A 27,736-nucleotide genomic window follows, 5' to 3' on the forward strand; every position below is an offset into this window, starting at 1 on the left:
GACTTGGAGAGGGATTAAAATTGGCTGCCATACTGAGATGTGGCCATGTGAATGTTCTCAAAAAGGAATAATCACTTCCTCCAACATATTGGTAATGGTTTGCTAATGCAGCCCAGTGTGTGGTTGGCCATCTCTTTTGCAAAAGCACCCTGCTAATTTATATTCAACTTGTTGATGAACTTATCCATTCTTTTTCTTTGCCAGTGGTTGCCTGGGGTTATTCCAGCTCAGATTGACATTAATACTGTACAAAAACTAACAGATTGCAGCCAAAGAATTTAGATTCAGGTTCAACTATTTTTAAAGGTGTACTAGATTTCTCTTCTAAATGTCTTCTCTCTCCAAAAGAAAAGAATAAAAATGTCTGAATGCTCTATTAATTGCCACTTATTTAGTGGTTTTGGCTTACTTTTAAGCATGAACTGGGCTGAATTTTCTGTTTATAAAACCCAAGACTTTGGTAATGACTCTTACTTACCTTATCATCAGTTATTGATATTTCCTCTCAACTGTTTTAATGCAGTTTATCGTCTGGCATGAACTTGCTTTAAAAGGAAGTGATTTTAAGAGAGTCTGATTTCATGTGGCACAGTGAAGGGACAGCATAAATCTACGGACATATGCACTGTCCTGTTCCCTTTTGCTTAGAGTTGGGTTTGTCTGCATCTTGCTCTGTTGTTTTGAGGTTTCACTGCAACACTCGGGCAAGAACTGCAGCAGGAGTGACCTGCAGCTTTGCTGACCACAGCTGCATTTTACTACAGGGTGACTTCACAAGCCCATGACATGTAACACAGACCACAGTCTTGCACACTGCAGGCCGGATGTTCTAAAAATTAATTTGAAAATGTTCTGAGTGAGCCTATTGGCCTTTCCTTTGAAGCAAAAACCAAATAGTTGTATTCCATGTCTAACAAAGGTGTTACCTTGACAACTGGTGGCAGAAAACACAACTCAAAGAATAATTGAATTGGAATTAAATTAGGTAGATTCTCTGGAGAACAACACTAAATGTGTTTTACTTTCTCCATCCTGCCACACGAGACAAAATTAGCTAATAACTTTTAATTCCATTTCCATCCTGTGTGACTCACTAATATAACAGCATGGCATAGCATATACCATAAAAACATCAAAAGAAGTGTGGCCAACAGGTCAACGAAGGTGATTCTGCTCCTCTGCTCTGCTCTGTTGAAGGCCCAACCTGGAGTACTGCATCCAGCTTTGAAGTCCTCAGCACAGGAAGGACATGGATCTGTTGGAGCAAGTCCAGAGGAGGGCCACAAAGATGATCAGAAGGATGGAGCATGTGTCCTATGAAGACAGGCTGAGAGAGTTGAGGTTGTTTAGCCTGGAGAAGTTCCAGGGAAACTTGATTGTGGCCTTTCAGTACCTAAGGGGGGCCTATATAAAAGATGGAGGCAAACTTTTTGAGAGGGTCGGTTAGGTTAGATATAAGGAAGAAATTTTTTACTGTGAGGGTGGTAAAACATCTCAGGTTGTCCAGAGATGTGGGGAAGGGTTTTTTACTGTGAGGCTGGTAAAACACTGAATCTGGTTGTCCAGAGATGTGGTGAGTGCCCCTTCCCTGGAAACGTTCAAGGTCAGGTTGGACAGGGCTCTGAGCAACCTGGTCTAGTTGAAGATGTCTCTGTTCATTGCTATTAGATGAGCTCTTGCAACCCAAACTATTCTATGATTCTACGAAAAGTTTTGCAGTTGTATGGGGTTTTTTAAGCAGAGTGAGCACTAAACATTAATAACTGAAAATTAGCACTAGTTGAGTAGTAATTTTTGTATTGATGGTCCACTGAGGTTAAAATGTTTAATTGATGAATTTCCTAAATACAAAGTGCTGAAGTTTGCAAGCAGTGCATTTTGACATGCCGATGGCCAACTATCCCACAGCATTAATCCTAGTATTAGACCTTACATCTGACACTGAGATGGGAAGCACAGGTAGCATTCTTAGAGTAACAATTATTTACAAGGGGGGATTAATTCTTTTTTATGAACTTAATTTAAGACTTGGAGCAAAGGAGGACTCCTGCAAACAGCTTAACCCAATCTGCCAAGATTTCTCTTTGTACTGCAAGATGACCATATTCATGTAGCATGCATTTCATTTCATGTAGCATATTCATTCGCATGCGTCCGAAAGCAGTTGAGCATACTTTAAATCAAAGGGTGAATAATTTTCTTGGAAAAAGAATTTTCCTGAAAGGCCCGAAAAGCTCAAAGCCTGTTGTACTATCATTTTTGTTCCTGTACTCACATATATTTTCCCTGTGAAGTGCATTACAGCTTGGGAATGCCCAGTCCCGTGAAAGATAAATTAGTCAGAGGTGCATAAGTCAAAAGCATCACAACAGAAGCCATAAGGAAATCTAGTAGAAGAGAATATACTGACATCGCAGAACAGTTTCAAATCACCCCCACAAGCTATCTTGAAACCAAATCTGAACTAGATGGATGATGCTAAGCTGCGTTGATGTGAGCAAAATGGTGAGACCATGTGGATTGCGTCTCTGGCATTTATTGGGCAATATAGGAATAGCTGGTGGGACCATTGCTAGATTACTGACTCCAGCTCTGGTATCTTTTGGTGCTTTGCAAAGGACCTTACTGACTTGGAAGAAGTTCAGAGAGTAAAAATCTAAAATTTGGAGTGGTACCCTTTAGAAACAGTACGCAGAAATTTGATTTATTTCATTTAACAAAGAAAAGGTTGAGAGGTGAACTGATATTGTCCTCTCTGAGGTATTTGCATAATCAAATGTTACCTGAGAGCAGAGGGCTTTTAGTCTCTTGAACAAAACTGAACTAAGTGCAGTGAATTGAAGTCAACACTAAACAGATTCAAACCATGAAACAGACACAGTTTTGACAATAAAGAATTATGGAAACAGCTTCGTCAAGGTAATGGATAGTTCTCCATCACTGAAATATTTCAATCTCAATCTTATTTTTATATGGTCTTGTGAAGCTTCTCTGGAAGTTATGAACTTGATGCATATGTCTTGGGATGAAATTATTTAGTCTTTGTTATTCAGAAGGTCATTCTAGAGCAGTGTCTTCAAAAAGGGTCCTGTGAACTATTGTTATAGTCAGGTGGAAACTCTATTGCCTCTTGTCTACAGATCTGCCTGTGTGGTGCCCGGACCTGTTCCCTGCTGGAAAATGTTTAAGGGTTCATAGATTAAAACCACCTGAAAACTATTTATCAAGATTTCTGGTCTAGGTTTGCTGGTCTTCAGATCAACAGAGGAAATGCAATCTTTAACATGAACATAACTGAAATAACATCTTTACTAAAACCACTATTCCTCACATACTGGATAATATACAAGACAACCCAGTGATGAGTATATTGGATGCATCTAAGGACTTTTCAGCAGAACTGTCATTTCACTAATGATTTCTGTCTAGAACACAGAGACAGGGAGGAGCTTCAGGGTTTTTGTACCCACAAATCTGCAATCTGATATTCCTTTCTTTCCAGACAGGTAAGCATGATGCGTACAGCCTGAATATACTGACACTGCAGAGGAACTGGTAGTATGCATTGGTTTGGTTGCCAGATATTTTGCAGTAAGAAAAATAAAGGCAACCCTTTTTTTCTGGAGAACATCTTAAGATTACCCCTCCAGTTTGCAGAGCCTCTCACATTGGCAGGGACAAAGGCCCCTGGTTATACAGCTCTTATTTTTCCCCTGAAATTCCTTTCAGGTTTAGCCAAATTGTGAATTCTTTAAAATCCCTTTTTTCTTCTCTGCTCTGACTTGTTTCCTGAGGGAAAAGGGCTGGTATTGTGCCAACCAAACAGAAATGTCTAAACCATTAGGCAGCATACACACCGCCAAAGAACAATTCACTTGTTGATGAGAAGGAAAAAGAGAAATTCCCAGTTCCTTTCCTATTTGCACCACTGTGTAGGACAAATGCTTTCACTGGTAAAAACAAGGATTGGTCCAGCATCCCCTAACTCCTTGACATAAATATTGCTCCATTGGCTTCCCTCTTTGAGATGTAACAGCCCACAGTGAGGACCCTCATTAATGTCATTACTTGGTCACTCAAACTGCAGCAATGCAGCTTTGAGGGAAGAATTCTGTGCGGATGCAGTAAGAGGTATCTTACTGCAATTCATGCAATAGGGAGGGGGGAAGACTACTCTTTTATTTTAAATTGGGAGTTTGTGCTCTGAGAAAAGGTTAAGAGAATGACCCATGCATTTGATTATGTGAAAGCTAATGGTTAAATGCCACTGCCATTTAATTGCATGATCCTATTGCACAAAGAGCACAATGTCAATCTACAACAGGGAAGAATTTTTAGTGCACTAGGGCAATAGCAAATGTGGCACTTCCAATTTCTCTGTCTGAACATTTTCTTGTAGCTTTGCTCCCAGTGTGCTTAGATAGTTATGTATGCCACTAAGTATATTCTAAATCAGCTCCAGAGATATGGAGGGAAATTCTACACATTTTAATGATATTAACAATCATATTATTATTACAAGAAATAATATAAGATGTGAGAAAGTGAGAAGCATTTGATCCCAGTTTAAAATTACACTGGTATTCTAGTTTCCATAGATTATTATCTACTGCATTTGTATATAGATTATAGTCTTCTGCATCTGTGTGGCTTCTATAGATTCAAAAATCAGATGTGGTGCAGGGAGGGCAGAATTTGTTTAGCAGTGTACAATAACAGCTTGGATCAGGGAAGATTTACTGTCTACTTCCATCTTTACTTGGTTTTTTACAAAGCACTAGCCATCATGGAATTTATGCAAAACATACAAAGCAAGTTGATTACACTTTAATCCTAAGAAAGGTGGGTGACTGGTCAAAGGGCTTGCAGTCTGCTCCAAAAAGTATAATCTCTCATGCACTGCCAGCAGAAGATGATTTCCTTAATTGTTTCCTATTCTCAGAAATGTTTCTAGACTAACCACACATGCTTCTATTCTATGAAAAAAATTCAAAGCTTCTACACAGATACATAGAGGGAGAGGAAGTAACCACCTGCAGACTTCAGTAACCACCTGCAGACTTCAGACTACAGCAAAAATACTTGGCGATTTTTTTCATCATTTGTCAAAGGAAAAACAGGGCTTTGAATTGCCCAGTGCAGAAATTAGTGGAATAATAAAACAAAAAGGAAAAAGTGTTGTTTATGCACATGCATTTAAATTAGCAAAGCACACAAAAGTCCTTCAATTCTACTAGGGTAAAATTAAAGATGTTTAAGTATGCTGCAGTGTGCCTTAGGAAAAGCTTTTATTTGCTTCATCTTTAAGAAGAAATCATGAATAGTATGAATAATAATATCATGTAGCAGGAATTTCTCTCTCTGTGGATGGATGATTATTCAGTTGCATATAATGTCCATGAACAGTGTGTTCCCAGGATTCGACAAAGTTTTGATTGATGATTATTTATGAGTCTATTAAGAGCTTATTAAAATGTGTTGCAAAAGCATTGATAGACTATGGAAGTTCACACTTGTAATATATTTTAGTCTTTTATGATAAATTCCAAGAAGGTAACATAGTTAGATTTTTTTTTACCAGATCTGCCTAGAATTTTGTTGTGTGTGTGCCTCAGTGCAGTTCTCTCCACATTCCCAGCCATCAGTATGTCCAGTGGCATTTTTACCTCTCACTGAACACCATGTATTTCTGATCTTCTGAAATGCATGCGAGCTTCAAAATGACAAGCCAGTGGAGATGGGGAAAAGCTAATTGTACCTGAACAGTCAGGGTATACATGAACCATTTCACTAATTGTTTAATCTTTCCATTACTCCTTAGGCTTACCTTATATTTTGGGGCCTAGTCCTGCAGTCCCTCCCATTTGGATGAGCCCTGTCCGCCTGGCCTCTAGTGTGTTGTCATATGTGGGGGTGGAGGTCTTCCTTTACAGGGATGACAGGGAGCTCTGATGGCACATTGCTAGGCATAAACATATACTTTCTGTCTGTTTTCTGCTCAATACCTAATGTAAAAATTTCATACATAAAGGTGTTATTACATTACTTAAATTATAATAGGTATGTTTTGTACCATGCCCTGAAAATTAAAATCATCACTGCAATATTAATTAAGCGTCCAGCATTTCATTTGTAAATGTAGATATTCAATATATAGATATTACTCAACTTTTTTGCTTGTAGTGCAACCTCTTTTCCCACTCTTTAATGTTAAACAAATTCAAGAGCATTATAAAGGAAATCCTCCTATGTTTCAGCCATCAGGGTATTCAGTATTTCAGATGTCTAAGGGCTAGTGTCTTGCAAAATGACACTTCTTAGAGATTTATATACTTGGAGATTTATATATTTATTACATATTATGATAGCATTGAGGAAAAAGGGAGGGGATGGAGGAGTTTTTCTTGTATTTGAGTTATGTGATGAGAAACAGACTAAACATTTCTTGCATTCTTGTGGAAACGTTAGTTACTCATATGGCACAACATTATTATAATCAAGACACAGAAATCAGGTCATTTAACAAACCCTATAATCAAAGTAACATAATCAATGTAAGTAATCAACTATAATAAGCAATTAAATATCTAACTGCATGAAGCAATAAGTAAAATTACAGCCTTGAATAATATCAGCTAATTACATCATTAGAGACTTGTGTAAAAGTCAGTGGTAAATCTAAGTTTCTAACTATGCAAAATAGCTGTTGCAGGTATTATGGGAAGGTCTGCAACCTCATCCTGAGAGACATTGGCTAGCAAGACTTGACTAAAGGAAAGCAGACCTATTGCAGTGCCAGGCTTGGATTTGCCAGAGGTTTGGGGTATTAAGGCAGAAGTAGTCATCCTCACTGGACCTTTGTGTGGCCCCTCATCCCCCAGCCAGAGCAGCTGCCTCTGATGCCATACAAGTTTGCAACAAGACAGGCACAGTGTCTCTCAGCAGCTCTGCACACACATCTTTTCTTCCTGCCACCACCTGTGCCTGCACCAGTCAAAGGCATTGGAGCCACTGAACCTCCTTGGGGATGTGCAGGGGAGTCTGCTCCCATTTCTTCTGCTTGTTCCACTGCATTCCATCTGCTCTGGAAGGCTGATGGGCCTTTCCTCCCACCTTTGTGCCACAGAGAGTGTGGCCAAAAGTCATTGAAAGAAGACGACTTAACCTTTCCTAGTAAATCTATATCTGAGAACAGACCTGTCAGTCCACATCAAGAAGCAACCTGCATGTGCACGTCGTCTAGCAATGGGGCAGCTCCAGCATCTGGAGGCTTTTCATTTGACTGTAGCAGTACTACCAGACCTCATAGAAATAAAGAAGAGTGAGGCTGAGGCTATCACTACAAAATATTTACACAAAGTAAAAATCAGTGAGGAAATACAGAGTGAGACAGATCCATGTATGCGTGTTTTTCACCCATGACAGTATACAGGTACTCTTAAGTATTTACTGGTTTGAAAGACCTGACATGAATATCTACTGCTCACAAACATTAAGAGAAGAAGATTCTGTAGATCTAGTCTTTCAAATTACATAGAAATCCTAAAAAGAGCTTCTGGAAAGCACGATGTGAAGTAAATGTGGTTTGTGAGAGCAAAGTTTTTAAGCCCCATCGGCTGCTTTTCCTGTTTTTGGCACTGCAGTTGGGTTATTTCAGCATAGCGGACAAGACATGCAGGGTCCCTAGGCTGGAGCACAGCATTTCTGGAAGAAGATTAGCTCTTAAATTCAGGCAAGGCAGATGTGGAAGCTCAAAAAAGAGCAACTGCTGACTGCAGTCTGGAGTGAACTCTCAGCATTACTCTCATGGCATGACTTCACCCAAAGCATGTAACAAGATACTGTCACAACTGCCTCTTAAGTCTTTATGCAACACTTAGAATGTATTATTTGCACCAGAGGATCACTAATGTGCTGTAGTTACAGCAGGAGTATGGCATGGACAGAACCATCCTGTCTCTCTGTGTCACTCCGCATCGTCTCGAAGGGTTTGTTCAACTGTACATTTCCAAACCCTTGACTCTTAAGGCAGGGGCAATACATGTAGAAATTGAATCAACACACACTAGCCAAGTCTGCAGATTAGGTCAAAAGAACATGTGAAAACCTAATTTGAGGGATTATAGTTTCTTAATATAGTTTGCTAATTATTGGCTGAATTTGGAAAAAAATAGCAAAAAAGATGGAAAACATTCTTTTCCTGATTGTCCAGTCCATTGCAGCCCTAGGAAGAAGCATAACCTCATGTCTGTGCAGCAGCCTAGACATGGGAGTTCCAGAAATGGCTTGCTCTCTTTTTTTTTTATCACTCACCTTTCCAAATCCCAGCCAGCATGCACTATGCACACTCTGACAGCCCAGGACTTTCTATATTGTTAGTCAAGGTGATGCTGTCAAGAGGACAAAACACAGAAGAAAAAGTAGGAAACAGACACTAGTATCATAGTGGAGAAAACTTCCTGAAATTCTGAAATGGAAAGATTTGGAGGCCCACTTGATGAAGTGCCTGGCACTCCCTTAAGAGCAGCCCCAGATATTGAAGGGAGAGAAACCTACTGAGCCCCATGATGGTGGTGGGCAGCCCCAAGGCACTGGCCTGTCCAAGGAGGCACATTTTCCTGTGGGAGCACGTGCTCTGTCCTGGCTGGAGAATCCTGCAGTGCAGTGAGCAATGACCCCTCTCTTCCTAGCTGGTGTCTGAAATACAGAGGTTATGAAAATAATGCTGTTACTGCATTGACAGAAATAAATGTCAATGAGGCATATGAGGAGCAGTATTTTAATAATTACATGTAAACTATGTGTACAAAAATATAACATCTCATGAATTATGGATAAGGCGTTCTATTGGTCTGCCAGGAGGTTAAAGATTCTTTAACAACACAAGGGAAGGTGCAGGTCTGTAGGAAACTAACCAGCTTAAAATAGTTATTTTAATTAGTTTGTTTTCCAGTAGTTGATGTGGATTCAATATTTGTAAATATGGACTTGGAGAGTACAGAAGGTATTATTTCAGGTATTTTCTTATAATCATTAAATTTTGCAAGATAAATTGTTTTCTGAAAGCCACTTCTGCTCCAGAAATTACAAACTGAAAATTGAATTGCACATTTAGCTGCCAATGAGTAAAAACCCAAAACAGTTGTCAAAAAAATCCATCCTTTTTCTGATTCCAGAAAGTATGATCATGTGCTTTATGTGGAGGTTGCAAGCCTGGTGAGCAAGCAGAAATATAAAATGTTTTTTTCTTTAAAGCTTATCCACCCTCACTTCAGTATTGATAACCATAGACTCAGAAGTTCCTTAATGTCATCTTATCACAGCGGTCATTTTTCTTTTGTTTACGAGTGAAAGTACAAAAATGTTTGAATTAATCATTCCTATAAATCCATTGAATCTCCTAGCAGTCTTTCTCAGAGACACCCATCTCATTTGAGACCGTTCTTGAAAAACACTGAGAAAGAGCCCTTGGTCAGAGTGAGACAGGAATTACAAAAGACCTATAGCATTTCCTCTTGTTATTTGTACAGGGCAGGATCCAACCACCTGTCCCCAGACAGTGATTCATTCTGCCTGCTTTCCCAGTCTCCTAATATGTTGGCACCTTCTTTATGAGTTTCTTTGGTCTGAAAACTCTCAGGTTTGTATGCTCCCATATGCCATATGCTCTCAGATAGTCAGTGCAGGGCAGACACAGATACCTACCCTCCATCTCAGCCTCCAGAAAGGTATAAAAGCTTGTTGCTTATAATTTCTGTTTGTTCATATTTGCATGCCTGCTTTCAGAAAGTTATCACAGAACCTGATCTTGAAGGGAGTTATAATCTCCAGAACACCCAAATGTTGGCACAGGGCTGAGCTGGCACTGAAGGGTGACGTTTCAGTTTGCTTTTAGGATTAAACTTAAACCTTGGCACCTATACCTCTCCTATTCATTGCTAGCTATAGTGTAGATGAAAAAGACCTACAAAAATGGAAAATTAAAAACTTCAAGTTAGTGAGCCACAAAAAACATTAGTCTGGTTTTGGACTCCTCAATTTTATCTATATTTGTCTTTTACATGTGCCCAGGATAGTGTTTCCCAGGCCAACTGGCATGGTGAAGCCCACATCCCTACTCTCAAAGTCTCTCTGGGTGTAAATGGCTATGTCCAAATTACTTACTGGGAATAGTTCTTGGCCCATGCTAATTTACAAATCATGCCCAGAAATTATTTTGGATGAGTGACAGTTTGCCCAGGCCAAAGCCATCACTGGCATGGTTCTAACAATTTAATAGGCTACATGGTCAAGTTTCAGGCCTGGGAATGTTCCCTGGCAATGATTAAGCTACACTTCTAGAAGCCATGGAAGTTAAAACTAAATAAATACTGAAATTGGAAAAAAATAGCCCTCACTATATAATTATTTCACTAAATTATTATCCAGGTTTTGTAAAATATAGCATGGATTTCAATCAATACAGTTTAAGCTATATCTCAGCTTTCTGAAAGTGATCTTACACATAACGGAGATGGAATTTTCCCTATGTTATCCAAAATACATCTGTTCTCCAAGGAAACAAAAAGTGGCATAGAAATATTTACTTTCCGTACCTCACATAAGAACCCTTCAAATCCCCACAGACATTTTATCAAATCCACCAAAGACACTGTTCAAAGAATACTTTTCTTACACAAAAAAATATATTGCAATGCTCCCACCATCAAAGAGAACATGGGCTTTCCATTGTATGCTCTTAAAGGAATCAACCAAACCAAAACCCTCTATATTTGGACCAAATCTTCTTTTCCTTGGCATAAAAACTTCCCTCTTGTCCATTTGTTTATCACTCTCAGGTTTTAATACACATACTAGAAAATTATTGAAAAAAAACTGCAAGGAGATGGAGAGCTACATTTTGCCCTGTAATGTTCAAGGCTGAGCAGTTTGGATTTGTCTGAAATTAAAGGGAATTACAGGGTGTCCTTATTTTTTTTCGACATGTCTGGAAATGTTCTAAACTTGGACTGATGGCAATCTGACTGTATCTAGCCAGTATACACACAGTCACACATAATTAGCTAAGAAATCATCTTTTTCCAGTGCTCAGAAGGATTGAATAAAACCTGTGCATTTTTCCTTTACATCAATTAAAAAAAGCAAGCATACAACTACATTTTTATACAGAATTCTTCCTCTTTTTGCCAGCCTACATATTTTGCCCTCTGCATATATCAGCAGAGCTCTAACCAACAGAACTTTCCCATCTGCCCATGTCCAGTTAAAGAAAGTTACTCAAAGAAGCAGAGAAAGGGAATACATTATTCATTATATATTAATATATTAATATTACACATTACTGGGAGGTTTTGCATAGCTCTGTTTCAATAATAGTGATTGAGGAAGTTCCTGGTACCAAAGAATATTAAACCAGTTAATCGCAATATTGTTGCTATATACTTTAAAGCTACTGTGATTAGATGAAATACATATATATACTTAGATATACAGTATGTAAAAGCTGTGTCTCTACCAGTATTGCTATAAGCAGTAGAATCAAGAAGAACCAAGGACTGGTAGATATCCTATATTCATACACACTCTGTTGTATGCAGCATGAAGTATTTTAAGAGCAGTCTGTTAGGACTACTTTTATAGCTTTAAAGTATGTCTCATTTGCCTTTGGTATTAGAGACTTGAACAGGTGCTAATGTGGTGTGATAATTTTTAAACACCTTTTAATATCTGTGTGGTGCGTTATTCATATAAATGCCTTAGCCAAGAGACAGCCCACAGCACCTCTATGGCATGCAAATGGAAGCTTTTACCATTGCAAGCTTTAGGCATCCCCAATACACCTCTACTTTAAAGCTTTGTGCTTTAGGTGTTAAATTCTATGGGTGTCTGGACAAAGTCAACAGTTGTCTAATCTTGGTTCTTTCTGTACACTTGATCATCACTCATTTATTTTGATTGCACATACGGATGAGTTTAGAAGAACAGGCTGAATGCACAAGGTTGGCTGTACTGGTGCAGCAGGCTTGCTGTTCAAAATTAGGTGCATGAAGGAAGGTACTTGTTTGCCATGATTGTGCATGCAAATGTATTAACTGTATTCACAGTGGTCGCTTCCATGTCGCAGCTCTGACCTTTTTGCTGCACAGCAATATGAAATGATAATAGCTGGTATGAATTAATCAATCACCTCTCTCCCCAGGGAACAGAGCTGCTTCCAGTCATAAGCACACTTGGATGAAAAACATGTTGTCTTCTCCCTCAAAGACCAAACCAATAAAAGGACTAATTTCTTTTTAAGAGGAAGGAGTTGTAAAGGGTACTAAAACTGTGTAAGCCAAGAGATCAGGACCAAAGTGAGGGTCTTTCTGTACTTGATGGAGGCAGATTAGATAGCTCTCTCACTGCTTTTAACAAGATACAGAGGTGTCTGTGGAGATTATCTTAGCATTTGGGGTCAGACAAAGCCTCATAGTGTGATACGGTGGTATTACTCACCAGCAACCTGTAATAAGGGCATGAGTGCCCAGAAGGTAAGATCAGGGAATATCTGTCTCCAGGTGCTAAGTTATGTCTGCTAAATTCACAGCCTGTGATACTTCGAGAGAACTTGTTAGTGTGCTCATACCCTGACATAGACTCTGACCATCTTCACAGAATCACAGAGTTGCTGAGACTGGGCAGAACCTCTGGAGATTTCTAATCCAACCACCTCTGCTGAGAGCAGTGTCAGCTAGCACAGGTTGCTCAGAACTGTGTCCAGTTTGAGTATCTCCAGAGATGGAGACTCTATAACCACTTTGGGAAACCTGTTCCAGTATTTAATCACCTAAATTAATTAGAAAAAGTTTCTTATGTTTAAATGGAATTCGCTGTATTTCAGTTTGTGCCCATTACCTCTTGTCCTTTTTCTGGATACTACTGAGAAAAATCTGTCTTCATCTTCTTTACCCCATCAGGTATTGGTACCTATTGATGAGGTACATGGGAGCCTTCTCTTGTCTAGGCTGAACAGTCTCAGCTCTCAGCAGCCTCTCTTATGACAGATGCTCCAGTGTGTTAATTACAGACCATGTTCATGGTCTCTGTCGTAGTGGGAAGCACAGCACTTTACCCAGCATTCCAGATACATCTCACCAGTGCTGAATAGAGAGGAAGGATCATTTCCATATACCTGCTGGTGATGCTGCTTTCCAGCCTGTCAGGCCCCAGTCTTTTCTGGTACATGGGATTATTCCTCCCCAGGTGCAGGATTTGACATTTCCCTGTGCTGAACTTCTAGAGGTTCCTGTGGGCCATTCCTCCAGCCCAGGTCCCTCTGAACAATAACATGGTCCCCTGGTGTTTCAGTCGCTCATCCCTGTTTTGTGCCATCTAGTAGCTAGTGGAGGGTGCACTCTACCCATCATCCAGTTCAGTAATGAAGATGTTACACAATATTGTCCCTAGCATTGACCTCTGGAATAGACAACTATTGAGTCACCTCCAGTTGCACTTCATGTCACTGATCACAACACCATGATCCCAGCAGTTCTGCCAGCATTCAGTCCACCTCACTGTCCATTTTTTTAGCTCATACTTCATCAGCTTGTCTGCAAGAATGAGACTGTTGGAGGCATTACTGAAGGGAAGATAAACAACATCTAGAAGCAGATGAGTGAGAAGCTCCACTCATCCACCAAGCCAGTCACATCATTGTAGAAGGTTAACGGATTGATCAGACATGATTCTCCCTTTGTAAATCCATGTTGAACACTCTCAATCACCTTCCTGTCCTTGAGATGATTGGAAATGGTTTCCAAGATTATTTTCTCCATCACCTTCCTCTGATTCTCTTTTTTGCCATTCATGAAAATGGGGTGTATCACCAGTCTATTTAAATGTTCCCTTGCCTGATCCTCCTCCAACAAGGGTAAGTCTTTCTTGCCCCAAATTTTCCCACTAGTCTTCACTGAAGACTAAGGCAAGGAAGGCATTGAACACCTTAGCCTTTACCATATCTTTTGTCACCAGGTTGCCAGCCTTATTTAGTAGTGTGCACATATTCTTTCTGATCTCTCTTTTGCTGCTAATGCACCCATAGAAGCCCTTCTTGTCCTTTGCAGCCCTTGCTGGATTGAATTCCAGATGGGCTTGGGCTTTCCTAACCCCATCCCTGCATGCTTATATAATTTATTTATTTTCTTCCCTGGTGACTTTCCCCTGATTACACTTCTTGTAGACTTTCTTTTTGTGTTTGAGTTACATCTGAAACTCCTTGTTCATTCACACAGGCCTCATTCTGCCTTTGGTTGATTTTCTGCTGGTTGGGATGAGCTGTTCCTACATTTGGAAGAGGTGAACCTTGAATCCCACTCTCCTGGACCTCACTGCTTTCCAGGACTGTATGCCATGGGATTCTTCCAAGCAGATCACTGAATAGGCCAAAGTCTCCTTTCCTCAAGTTCAGGATTGGGATCCTTCTTTTCCCTGCTCCCTCCTCTCCAGATTCTGAACCTCACCACCTCATTATTAGGGGCAGGGCTGCCCCTCACCTTCACATCCCTGACCAATCTTTCCTTGTTTGTAAGTTTGAGATCCAGCAGAGCAGCTCTCCTTGTCAGCTCCTTGTTCTGGCAGAGAAACTACATCCCTGTTAGACCTCCCAGCCAGATCTGTCCCTGGAAGTCATGGCTAAAGGCTAATGCTTTCCCAGACTAAGGAAGGATGTTGACCTAGTTCAAGATACAGCATGCTCTTTGTGTGGTATTTGCTTTTTCTCTGGAGAAAAAGAGTTACTAAAGAGTTTTTTCTTACACTTGTGTGATATAAATTAATATTTTTAGATGCAGGAAGCTAACCTTTCCCTAACCCTTGGGAGTTGGTGTCCAAACTTCCTTGGGTTTGCCAGAGTAATCAAAAAGGAAAACAGGCTAATGGAGGAGCTTTTATTCATTGATCTGTCTGCATTCCTGCCTAGCTCTGCATTTTAACTAACTATGTATTTTGAGTCAGCAAATTTATACAGTTCACACTTCATAATCCAACAAGCTTAGAATACTCAAAATTGGTCAAAAGTAGTGCGGATATTTCTGCAATTACTGTGTTATTCCTGGGTGGATTTTAACACTTTAAAATGCAGTGGAAGTTAATCAGTGCAGATTTCTGCCAACAACTTAAATAGTCCTTTGCTTGTAAGTTAGTATGGAAAGAGGGGATGGCAGATAGTGAGTTTCCATCTTCTCTGTTGGAAGTGGTCTGTGTGACATACTGGGGAGGACTTGAGTCCTTTTGAAGGCACAGATCAGGACTAGGTAAGTGACAGAAAGTTGAAAAAGTCTCTTTTTATTTTTTTTTTCCAAGTATAAGTAATTCCCACACTGCTTTGGGATAGACATTGAATCACAGAGGACTCAAGTTGTCAAATCCTCCCAAGGCAAATATGGTGTAATCTTGAAACTCGCTGAGGTATGCACCCTCTAGCCTTCAGAGTGGCCATTTGCCAAGGTCAGAAACACATATCTTCCATCTGGCCAAGGATATTTCATTGTGTTCTTCCTTTATATCAGTTTGTGGGAACTGTTACAAGCAAAATATGAAATATGAACAGCTAACACATATTTTGCAATAAATAAAAAGGCAAAAACAAACAGTGCAAATTGCCTTCTCTTTATGCCTTAATTTCTTCATCATTCTTTGGTTTGCTTTTGGAGGTTTAAGTGTGTGTTGTAAGTGGTAAGCTCAAAGTATTACCTAATTTACTTCGTTTTCTTTATGGATATTGTTGAAATCCCTTAAAAAGAAAGTCCCATATCTTGAAAACAGCAAAGTAAATCTTGGCGCTCGGTAAGACACTGTACCAGAAAAAAGAGTGGCTGAACCATTCTCATAGAGCAGTACTATTTGACATCAAGCAAGGAAGTGGTTAAATGCCAGGGGTGATGCCTTCTTAATAGTGGTGATCAATACAGAGAAAAAATAAATGATACTCTCATAACTTAGTGGTGGAGTGAGGAAGGAAAAGAGGAGAGCCACTCTGGAAAGAAAGCCAACACGGGGGTGTGTGAGCTGCTTACCCAAGTGACTGCATTGGTTTTGGCTCCACAGAGCTGTAAGCATTTGGCATGGGGACACAGGACATGGTGCCTTCACACTTCCTCCATACCAGTTACTATTTTGACTTCTCTTTTCTTTACAGGAACCCAGACCTTTGTATAACAAAAGGTGCCAGTTTTATTCAAGTGGAATAGGATTCCTATATGATGCCTACCAGACAGAGGTAAACAAACTCACCTCATCATGTGTTTATTTTGCTGTGCTTTGAGGGGCTGGGGAGGAGGGAGGTAGATGTTTGACAGCATGTCTGTGCATGTAGGTCATGGGTAGAGAGAAACCCCACTGTTCTTTCTCCCACAAGTGACTCCCTGCTTATCCAAGCCTCTGATCATTGCAAATCACTACAATCAGTGGGGTTTTGAATCATCATTGGTGTTTCCATCCAGTACATTACTCGGACTGGAATGATTCCCAGTCCATCTATGCTGTATAATAGTTGTCTGGAATGTGTTTGTCACATTGGCATCTTTCTCTAAGGAGGTTTTTGTAGACTCCAAGTGGAATAGGAAATGTCTAAATTAATCCACTTGTATTGTCCAGAAGACTTCAAATCTCTGTATTTATCCAGCACAGGCCAAAACCATCAATGGTCTGAATGCAGTTTTTTTATTGTCTCAATGACATCAACATGGTTGGAAAAGTGCCCATATCCAAATGGCTAGCCTCCTGAGAAGTCCAGATTTAGTTTCTTTTCCTATTTTATTATTATGGTAAATCAGTGGTGAAAAGAAAGGCAGAGCAGCATTGAGAACAGTTAGACAATGATATAATCTTCAAGAAGCCAGATGTCCTTCATCACTATCCCTCCTATGGCTAAAAAAGGTGTATGGGGAGTGTTACCACCAAAAATTCTAGAAAGCTTAGCAAAGTATATTAACAGGCTAAGCAGCTCCTTAAATCTTGCTGCTAGGGCACCCCGTTTTTGATTCCAGAAAATGTATGACAAAAATATTTCAATTATCTCCTTGACTGAAGACCTGCCCAGAAAAACTTATGAAGTGTGACAACACTTTTAAGTTTTACTCCATCCTCTTCTAAAGTGTGCTTGCACACTCAGACATATAGCCTGAGAAATGCTTCTGATTTCTGTAATAAGCATGTAGTTGGTGTCACACTGACCACAACTCCTTGCGGGTGACCCCAGCCTTGAGCTTCCAGACAGATGGTTTTCTACAGCTCTGCTGCTTCTGGGAACGTCTGAAGTTGGGCCACCCAAAACTCCTTCCTCTATTCTGGCAATAAAAAAAGTGTATCTTTTAAAAGCGTGGGTAGTTTTTGCTAACATGCCTGTCTGGTTGTCCACTGATTTAGAGTCAGCATGTGCTAATTCAGAGTTAAGGATCCATGGCATTTGTACTTGGCTTTTCCTCTTCCAAAGTTAGCCAGCTAGTGAGCAGGGGACATCAAAATAAAAGCTAGAGAAATAACGTATTTTCTGACCTGCTAGTTTTTAAAACCTGAGAGCTCTCCAGGATTTCAATGTCAATAAGCTAAAAATCTTAGGGGAAAAAAAGTGCCTTACATATAAAATATTTCAATTGGTCTGTAGTGCCAAATAGAAGTGATTAATGCTTACCACACTTAAAGAGTCATTAAAATGATTTCTTGTCTGGATAGAAAGTGGTGTACATGTGCCTGCCTTTATTGTTCTAACATCTGTCCATCCCTCGAATTCCTGCTCACACAAATTAACCTTTCCAGTTTTCTATTCAAAAGCTTGCAGTAAATGGTACTTATTTACTGGAGTGCTTGGATCTTTTCTGAATGGTTTTGTTTGTGAGTTTGGAGATTGTTATTTCTGGTGTTCCTAATTATTTCCATCTTCAGGAGGTTTTTACTGAAAGGAGAGAGCTCACATTTATTGGAAGTCGTTCAGATAAATTGACTCCTTTGCCCATTTCACCACTATAATGGACTGGTATTCTTATCCACTTCGGTGACTTTCTGTAGTGTATCTCTCAAGACATTGAGACATGGTCTCCACACCACAGCTGTAGAGATCCAAATCTCATGGCTGCAAACTCTGGCTCTCAGCAGAATAGCACCAGGCAGTGCAGCAAAGTGCTTAAAAACTCTGGCAAGCCCTGACTGCAGGCTGGTGCTGGGGGCTCTGGGCTTCGTAGTGCAAATGCCCTCAGACTCTGGGGCTGACATCCTGGTTAAACAACCTAGGAGCTCAGAGATGTCCTTTTGGCCTGTGGTTGTAGATTTTGGAATATCAGGACCTTTCTGCACAACAGGTAATAAAACTTGACACTGCAGTAGTTTCTTTTTTTCTGTGGTCAGTAGGATGATTTACACAACACTGAAACACTGAGAATAAAGGTCAGTCTCTTCTTTTTTGGCAGGTGACATGTCATACCTTAAACAGCAAGTGCCAGCTGAAAGTAAAGAGTAACACATGCTATTGCTGTGATCTGTACAACTGTGAGAAGTAAGTACCTGGGTGCAGTTCATGGCCTGTAAGAAATCCTTGGTTGTTTGTCCTTACTTGTAAATGATAGGGCCTGGAGAAGCAACACAAGGAGCTTATATGCTGAGAAGTCCAGTTCCTCTGCAATTGAAGTCCTGATGACAGCAGAGAAGATGTCAGGACTTGTTTACTAGTGTTGATATTATTTAAGCTTCTTTTTCTTTAAACACATCCATAAGCTCTTTGCTTTGTGATCAAAATTGATCACAGTCACAGTCCTGTTCGGATATACTGTTGGTCTGGCAATACAATTTTCCCATTAGATTTAATAAGTCTTCTGCCTGAGTCACCCTTTGCACACCTCAGTATCATAGATTCAGATTCACAGAATGTTTTGGGTTGGAAGATCATCTAGTTCCAACCCCCTTGCCATGGGTAGGGACACCTACCAGGTTTCTCAGAGCCTTATCCAACCGGGTCTTCAACACTTCCATAAATTGGGCAACCACAGCTTCTCTGGGCAACCTGTTCCAGTGTCTCACCACTCTCACAGTGAGGAATTTCTTCCCAATATCTAATCTAATTCCTCCCTCTTTCAGTCTAAAGCCATTCCCTCTTGTCCAATCACTACACGCCCTTGTGTCATTGTGAGAAATATCTCTAATTTAGACTTAGAAGACGGTCAAATAAAGTGAAACAAAGAACTTTATTAGCAGAACACTGGCTGCACCAAACTTGTGACCTGGTTTGAGCACACCTGACTGGGAGAGGACAAGCCTTTTTAAGGTCTGTTGATTTATATAACAATTCCCTCCCATGCCAGGCCCTGCTACTCTCTTCCTCAAAAGTTAGTCTTTGCCTTTTGGTACAGTTCATTGGTTGTTCCCATCCACCTATGAGGTTGTTTCCCTGCCCTCAGCCACATGGTCTCCTGGCAGTGAGCCCAAATTGGTCTCACTGCCTTACATGCTTTCCGATTCGCCTTCCTACTGTACCAGTAAGCAAAACAGTAAGTCAGCAGTAGTAACAGTGATCAGAACCACCCGAACAATAAGAACACCAAACAAGGCAGTAAGCAGCAGTCAGTAACAGTGACCAGAACAACATGCAACCCACCAGCTCCTGACCACAAAAATGGCTCTTCAATCTCCCCAAATGACTTCCAGGTATCTCAACATGAGGTAACTATGGAAATCCCTGCTTGTAATAAAACCATCTTATTTATTTCTCACAATCATCTTACCAGGCACTCTCATGTAACCTCTGCAACCCTCTACAGTTCACTGACAGTCAATTTTCCTTTTTATCCTCCATGTATTTCTCATCTTTCTTCCTTCCTACATCTCCTGTTTTATTTTGGTTTTGCCTCCTTTTCATATGCTAGCAGCTGTTTATAGCCCCAGTCCTCTCTAAGACTTGGCTAGTATCCTGCCAGACATGAACATTTTGGGTGTAGGGAAACAAGGGTGGCACAATCAAGGTTTCTGCATAACAAAGTAGCTCTTGCCCAGTTCCTGGCTCAACTAGAGAAGTGAAAAATGACATTTGGGACTAGGGGTAAGTTATCTATGCGTGCATATTTCTCATGCAGATAGGAGACAAAAAGTGAGTGCAGGTCTACAGGATGGATTAAAATCTACTACGAATGTTACAATCTTTTGCTTATGTAAGAAATATTAAATCTGGATATGATGCAGTTATACAAAACAAGTGAAATGGGAAAGGTAGAGAACGCACAACTGTTGGACCTTTTCTGTGACAGACAACAAGCACAAAAGTCCTTACATTAGTCAATCAGGCATCAGGCATTTCTATGACAGAAAAATGATGGAACACCATATTTGCAATGCATTGCATATACATTTGCAATGTATATTCTGAGAATGCTTCCTTCCATGGTACACAGCTAACTGCTATATGTTAACACTGAATCAAACATCAGAATTCAATACAGAAAAGAACAGGAGTGTTAAAGGGCTGTAAGTATGCAGAGTTATCAAAGAAAAGTGCATGAAACTCTGCTGCTTGAAGCATAAGGTAACAACAAGGAGAGCTCAGGCATATTCCCCCTCCAGATGGAGATCCTCAGTGCCATTTTTCTAAGACATTGAGTTTGTCAGAAACACCTAGGACTGATCACTGCTGTGATAGTATTCCATGATACAATTAGACATGTGTGTCCTTCACAGTGGACAGCAAGATCTTATGGCACTGGCATGGACAAATTCAGAGTAAATAAGCAGTCATGCTGCTCTAGAGACTTAGCAATTCCAGTTCACAGGATGGCTAAAGAGAAGTAGGACTAGACACAGTCACACAGAGTGGCTTGTTCTCAGCCATGGAATAGAGTGGTATGTGGGCAGGATCACAAGTCAGATTTCCTCAGCCTCGTGGTAGCTGAAGTTATAGGTTTGTTTAGTTAAGACGGGCTCATAATAGTGGCCAAGTGAACTCAACAGTAGTGGTTCTTCAGTGCCAGAACCATGCCCTCAAGCCATTGATTGGATAGGACTATGCCTGCCTTGGTTCTTCCCAGAAATATTGTGGGTTTCTCCATGCTGCTACCTTCCTCTGCAGAGTTTTCCCTAACCACCATCTCCACTGCTGCCCCATGCGCTGGGAATGGAGGAACAGAAGATTGAGCACAAACTGGTCACTTCTGGTTTCCGCTATAATCTGATGGCAATTTCCTAACAGTGGGAAAACAGGCTTGGCATTTAAAAAAATCTTTCCAACTGAAATAGCTGCCCTAGGAGCTCATTAGTGGGCTAGAATTAGAGGCAGGTACCAGGAAGAACTACAGGAATCTGTGGTTTCAAATTTTGCTGTAGGATATTTCTGGCTTTTGGCAAGACAATGAAGCTTAAACATGCCTGATTTGCAATAACTAGTGTGGTGTAGAAATATGAACAAAGATTTCTGGATAGTCCATGGTGTAAAGACAAATCTTTATACTGTATTGTGTTGCATTTCTTAATTTGGAACCACGGACACCATAAAGAAATGTAGCCAGCTAGAAAAATCTCCCTTCCTGTGGTTGAATTAATGCTTAAGCAACTTGCTTTTCCCAGTTTCAGAAATGCCAGCAGGTGAGCTGTGAAAAAAATCAAAGGCAAGCGTGCTTTAGCTGGTAGCTGAATGACAAGCATCCATATACCAACACTGTGCCTGTGTTCAGAGGCCCTGAGCAAAAAATTAAAAAAGAGTCCATGCTGATAAACACCACCGATCAGCAAAACTAGAGTTGGTATTAGTTGGACTACATGTTTGATGCTAGCCTTAGCAGAACCTGTTTTACAGCAGAACTTTATCCAGTTCTTCTGAGCAGTGTTTGGTGAGAGCATGGATGAAGTACTTTGCCAAACAGGAAATCAAGCAGGAAGGATTCAGATCCTCTAGAGCTCTATATTGTGTGCAAAACCATTCCCACTGCAGTGACATTGTCTGCATTCCCTTTCAGTTCAGACCAGTACTCCAGCTACTATGAATTTCTTGGCGTCAGCAGCTGTCAGGACGTGGTTCACCTGTACAGGCTGCTGTGGTCCTCCACAGTCCTCAACATCATTGGCTTGTTTCTGGGCATTATTACAGCAGCCATTCTTGGGGCTTTTAAAGACATGGTAAGGCTCACAGTCTCTTGCCTTATGTGCGGATGTCTGGGCTTGTTGACACTGTCATATGGGTTAAAACCAAGGAAGCATAAGTGTACAAAGGAGACACTTTGAACATGTTTACTCTGTGTTCTGGGAGTCTGGAGTTATATCTTTAGGCTAAGCTATTGCCAACTGCTCACAGCTAAGTAGGTCAAGCCTGGTCAAATACATGAATAGAAGGGAAAAAACAGGTGCCTGTCTGAACAAATGCTGGCAATTCACTTAGTGGCATCTTTTTTTTCCTTCTAATTCATCTCTGAACATGTGGGCAAGCACAGAGTCTGAGCATGCTAGTTTGTAGCTAACATGTAAAACTCAAGTCCTAGGTGTGACTGTTTAATTTCCGTAGTTCTTTTCCCCAAGAATGGAGATGAATTCTGAAGTACCAGTCAAGTTTTTATTTAAACAGTTGTGTACCCAAGTCACATTAACATCCTCTTTTGCTTCACTAAGGAATGTCACCCTCTAATTGTTGCCTGTGCCACACCACCATGTTGTGCTGATGTGCAACACTGCAGCCAGAAGAGGCTGTTAGGTAGGAGGGATTATCTGATACAATGCTTCATCCACCTAGATTTTCTTACACATTAAAAGGGTGAAGTTGCTATTCCTGGGATTTTCACTGTCACTGGTCATGTTTGCTAAAGCAGTGCCTAAAGACCAACAAAGGGGTTGATGATTGATTAGGCTCTCAGAGGAGTAGATGGTCCCAGCCCAAAAAGCTTCCAAACTAAATGCGTGGAGGTGCGGGGATGGAAGTGAAATTCAAGAGCCAAAGGGAGGTGTGATAGCAGCACAGATCACCTTAGATCCATGATGTTACTGGTGGCTATTCCAGAGGCAAAAACTCAATAAAAAGACAGGTAAAACAAAGTAAGAGAGGGATGGAGCAGGGAAGAGAAAGCAAGAGAGATAGCTGAGATGTACATCTGGGCAGGAGGAGGGGCAGACTAGAGGGAAGGTGCTGCTCAGAGCTAGCAGACAGTGAGCCAAGGACTCAGTCAGACTGGAGACTGTCCAGGCCTGGCTCTGACCACCCAGAGTTCCTCATCAAGCATACCTGGCCTAGCTACAACGTGTGTTGGGTGCTTAAAACCACCTGAGAGAGCAGGGCCATATGAATTATTTGAATTTCATCTCTGTTAAGAGTTGCAAAATTTCCTGGAAATATTTCCCTCTCTACCTTAAGGAAAATGAGCACACTGAGCTTTCCTATGGAAGATTTGTGCAGCTGAGCTACCAAATTTAAGTCAGCGGACTCTTGCTAGAAGTTGATAAGATTGCAGCCAGCCAGTAAAGAGTCGCAGCTGCCCAGTGGGAGGGAGTGGTGACAGCTTTCCCACCTTAATTCATCTCCTACCCATCAGAGAAGCAATGGCAGAAGCAACCACAGTGGGAAATAAGGGAGAGAACAGCTATATGAAGCGTCATCTACACTAAGTCCCTGAGAGAGCATTGCAGCTTTTTAGCGCCGCTAAGTGTTTTCCCCTGCCTAGCAGATGGGTGCAAGTGCAGCTGTTGGAGTTGCTAGTGCTCTCTTGAGATGGGAAAAGGTACAGAGAGCCAGCCCAAGTCCATCTAATGTCTTGCTCAACCCAAGGCTTACATGGGATTTGGGCTGATGCATTGTAGCAGGGCAAGCTCTAGCCCAGATACAGCTCTATACTTCACGGGGCCATCACTGCACTGCATGTGAAGGATATCAAGCCAAGGAGATGTTCCTGGGAGAACTGGGATCTCCGTGACCTCATACATTGCCTGGCTAGGAGGCAGAGCCTGGGTCACAGTCTTGGTCCTTTTGACTGAGTGGCATAAAGCTGTGCAAGGAAATTGGAGCAGTAGTGGATGAGCAGCTTCCCCCCAAGCTTGGCTGGAGCAAGTCTGTCAAGGCTCCAGGTAAAAACTTGACCTGAATAAGTTGTTTAATGTCTCCTCTCAGTGTGAGCAGAAGAAAAGGTACTCCTAGTTCAAGGGAAAGATGAGTTTGTGTCAGTCACCTCAGCACAGGATCCATGCTGTGCATGTGAAAGTCTTACTGAAGCAGCAATTCAAAATGCAGTGACCACTTCTTGCTCCTACCTGTGCTTTTTCAGGTTCTTTTGAGTTATGTACTAGAGCTGGTTTGCTAATCTGCTACTCCCTTGCCTTAGAAAAGCAGTAACTCTTGGGGAAAGACAGGGCCAAGAAAACATCAAGCAGAAGAGGGAAAGAAAGGAGCATGGGACTGAAATAAGGAAAGAAACCCTTTAAAATATGTGGGAGAACTTCTTTGTTTCAGGATGTCACCTTCCCACAGAAGTGCTCACTAGCATTTTGCAGGAAGAGTTGCAAAGCCCAGCTGAAACGCTTCAGGGCATTGCTCTGGAATTAACTTCCAAAAACTTCCAGAAAACATCATGTCTATCTCTCGGGAATACTGGCAGCCAAAACATGCTACAAAGGGGAGAGTTTGCAAAACAGTGCCATAGCCTTTAAACCCATCATATTTCCTGGACAGAAAAAAAAGTGTTGTTTTGGGTTTTGCGGGCTTTCTTTCTTGTGACAAATTCCCTACAGACTGACACACTCCCTGTAGTTTTGCTTGCTGCCACGGGGCCGTGCTGGCTCATTGGGAAACATTTCATCCTCTCCTGACTCCCAAGGTGTCAGCTCAGTGGCCCCTGTGTAACCCGTGGGGCTGCAGTGGTTGCGACAGGTACCTTCCTTTTCAGGTCTACAGTGTGCTTGGATATAGGACCCTGGCTGGGCAGTTACCTTAAAATCACCTTTAACAAAAAGCAGATTAATATATAACTTAAATAGATGGACTTGCAGTTTCCAAAATGATAACACACTGTGATTATTTCTTACAGAAGACGGAGGTAAGGAATTGCATGGAAAACTTCACTTGCTGGTCCTAAGAGTTAATCTAGAAACTCCCTGCCCTGTCCCAGTATTCATCTGATGACTTCTGGATGTTTTCCTGACACACCTTGCCAAGGAATCTGCCTTCTGGGAGTTTAGGGTTGCATTAATCTGAATTACTGATGGTTTGGGGAGGGGGTTGCTGCCTTTTTTTTCCCAATTAGTCTCCTTCTTGCTGTCTCCTTAAGGGAATCTGAACAGATTGAATAGCATTCCCGTATCCCTTCTCCTCTTCCTTCACCCTACTTTAAAAAGGAAAAAAAAATTAATACCTAATTAGTGAGCTACTTGCCATGGCTTAGCACTCATGCAATTAAAGGTGCAGTCTGATGTGAAAAGTAACCGTAGCTTGAAAATAAATGCTCTGGCAGGTTTGTGTCAGGCCAATGAGCTGACACTGGCAGCACACCCTGACCAGTTGGTAGCTCTTTATCTCTTTGACTTGGGTGGTGGTTTAGTTTAGAATGTCTCCACCTACCAGTGTATTTTAGGTGACTAATTTAACATAGTGTAATTACTGGAATACTTAATAAAATCATTCAACCAGCTTCAGTACCTGCAAATTGTTGATGGCTCTGGGCTGAGACCAGATAGCCTGATAATAAGGTGCTTTGATCAGTGGATTTGGAGTAGATGACTCCCTAAAACTGTCTCCTAGGATTGTTGTGATGTTCATACTTAGCAATTAGAGAGCAGTGCTTCTACGGATAGAGGGAAGATGAGAGGATATAGAGAGGTTCCCAGGAGAAGAACTCAAAGCAGGTAAAATAGCAGCACTCAAAGAGACTCACACCAGAAAGTTAGTGACAGATGCAGAACAGGCATCTGTATTTTACACTGGGCAAAACAAGTGTTTCTTGATGCATTGATGTCCATAACCAGAGGGATCTAATTTCTCCTAAGAAGGAAGGGCACATTCTGGGGCCATGTTGCTGGCCGCAAACCTTGGGATCTGAGGCAAGCATGTTAACTGCTTTTCACTCTGTCTAAAAGGCAATGTCTCTTCCTTTCTCCCCACCATATCCACCCAGCAGGGTGAGTAGAAAGGGGGCTACCTTGAGAGTGTTTTTGAGGATGCCTTAAAAATGAGAGACTTGCTTCTCCCATGAAATAAGCTCTCTGCTTTCAACATCAGCCTTTTTCTCTGCCAGCTCCTGAAATGCTAAGTTTCTCTAAGGAGCTAAGGCCTAAATTGTCAGGTAACCTCATGTGGTACATCAGTGACCTAGATGATGTTTTCCATGTACAAACACAATTAATATGCCTCTTTCTTAATCTCAGAGGTCTCACACTATCTCCAGAGGATACAGTGGTTTATGTCTCTCACTGATAAATCTGAAAGGAAATGCCAAGAAAAAAAATACTGGCTGCTGCTTTCAGCATTTGTCTGGCAACTACCATGTTTTATTATTTCAGTGAAAAGAAAATTCCATGCTCTCATGTGGAGGAATCTGCTAACAAAAACAAAGGAAAGAAAAAAACCCACTCAATTTATCTCAAGAAAATCTTTCACAGAGCTCTGTTGTCCTTCACAAATGGTTATATAGCACATGGGTTTAGGGTTTAACACAAACTCCCTTTCATATTTAGCTTTTACTCTTTTTTTTCCTTAGCAAGTTTTATTAGTTGGTTTAATATGAGCTCTTACTTCTTCCTGCAAACCTCATTTCGCATTGTAATTAAGGGACATGTCAATAAAGCCACGGGAAAAGGATTTTATGTGGTAGGAATGAGGTATGCATGTCGAGAGTGATTCTGGAGACCTAGCAGCAAACTCTCTTTCACAGGTGAGAGGGAACTGTGAAAGAAGAGCAACTGGTCTGGAAAGGGAGATCTTTGTAAATCTGTGTAGGAAAGCAGTGAGAAAAGACATGAGGGCATCAGGTAGTTGCTGTTGGAAAGCATCCGCAGCAAATGGTGAAGGACTGGGTGTTCGGTGCTGGAATGAGTGAGAAGAGGCAGCCAAATATATGCTGTGTGCTGTGCTCTTCAGGCTGTCTCAGATCTGGAGTCCTGCCAGTGCTTCTGGAACTTGTTGCTAGGGAAGCACCAGCCGTCTTTTTCCAAGGAAAGAAGATTAAAATAACTCTGTATTTTTACTCAGTAAATTCACTCTGGATACACCCTCTCATTCTGTCTGCTCCGTGGTTTTTTGTAATCGTGTTGGAAAATAGAAAGCTGTTAAATTGTCTGATTGCTTGTGTTAGGAGCAGTTCCTGCTCCAGCTCCCTCTATGCTGTGCTGATATATTGTTGTTTTCTGTGCTAAACAGGTACCTCTGTCCCAAATTGCATTCAGCGCTGCACCTCCTCCTCAGATCCTGTACAATCCTGCCCAGCAGATCCTGACATATGCTGGGTTCTGTCCTTCTGCAGCAACTATTTCTACATATCCATCCTACCCATTAGCTCTTCAGGTACAGTACAAAATGGCACCCTTCTTACTCCATCAGAAAAGCATAAGATGCTACTCAGTACATACTTTGCAGAGGTAGATCTTAGCTCTGGGGTTTGAACCAAGGCAAGGAAGTTTGATCCCAACTCACACACAGGTTTATCTCTGGGATGAGTTAGTCTGCACTAAGTTTCAGGTCTGTTCACAGACTTCGGGCTTTCTCTGGTTGTCCTTTGCTGACCAGGAATCCCACTGCGGGATTCAGGCCATGTACAAGTAG

General features: G+C 41.2%; 1 protein-coding gene across 2 annotated transcripts in view; it reads left to right on the forward strand.

The window, feature by feature from the left end:
• The window catches only part of TMEM255B (transmembrane protein 255B), a 64,214-nt gene that overhangs the window by 31,626 nt on the left and 4,852 nt on the right, over window positions 1-27,736 (forward strand). The window contains exons 5-9 of one of the 2 annotated variants that reach the window (XM_027647573.1): window positions 16,175-16,255; window positions 18,441-18,526; window positions 21,966-22,125; window positions 25,011-25,019; window positions 27,335-27,478. In XM_027647573.1, the coding sequence (XP_027503374.1) occupies window positions 16,175-16,255; window positions 18,441-18,526; window positions 21,966-22,125; window positions 25,011-25,019; window positions 27,335-27,478 (480 nt within the window). The remainder of the gene's footprint in view (window positions 1-16,174; window positions 16,256-18,440; window positions 18,527-21,965; window positions 22,126-25,010; window positions 25,020-27,334; window positions 27,479-27,736) is intronic. The other variant, XM_027647576.1, reaches the window with a different exon arrangement.

The sequence above is a fragment of the Corapipo altera genome, unplaced genomic scaffold, assembly GCF_003945725.1.
Source record: "Corapipo altera isolate COAL_440 unplaced genomic scaffold, ASM394572v1 0, whole genome shotgun sequence".
Classification (NCBI taxonomy): Eukaryota; Metazoa; Chordata; class Aves; order Passeriformes; family Pipridae; genus Corapipo; species Corapipo altera.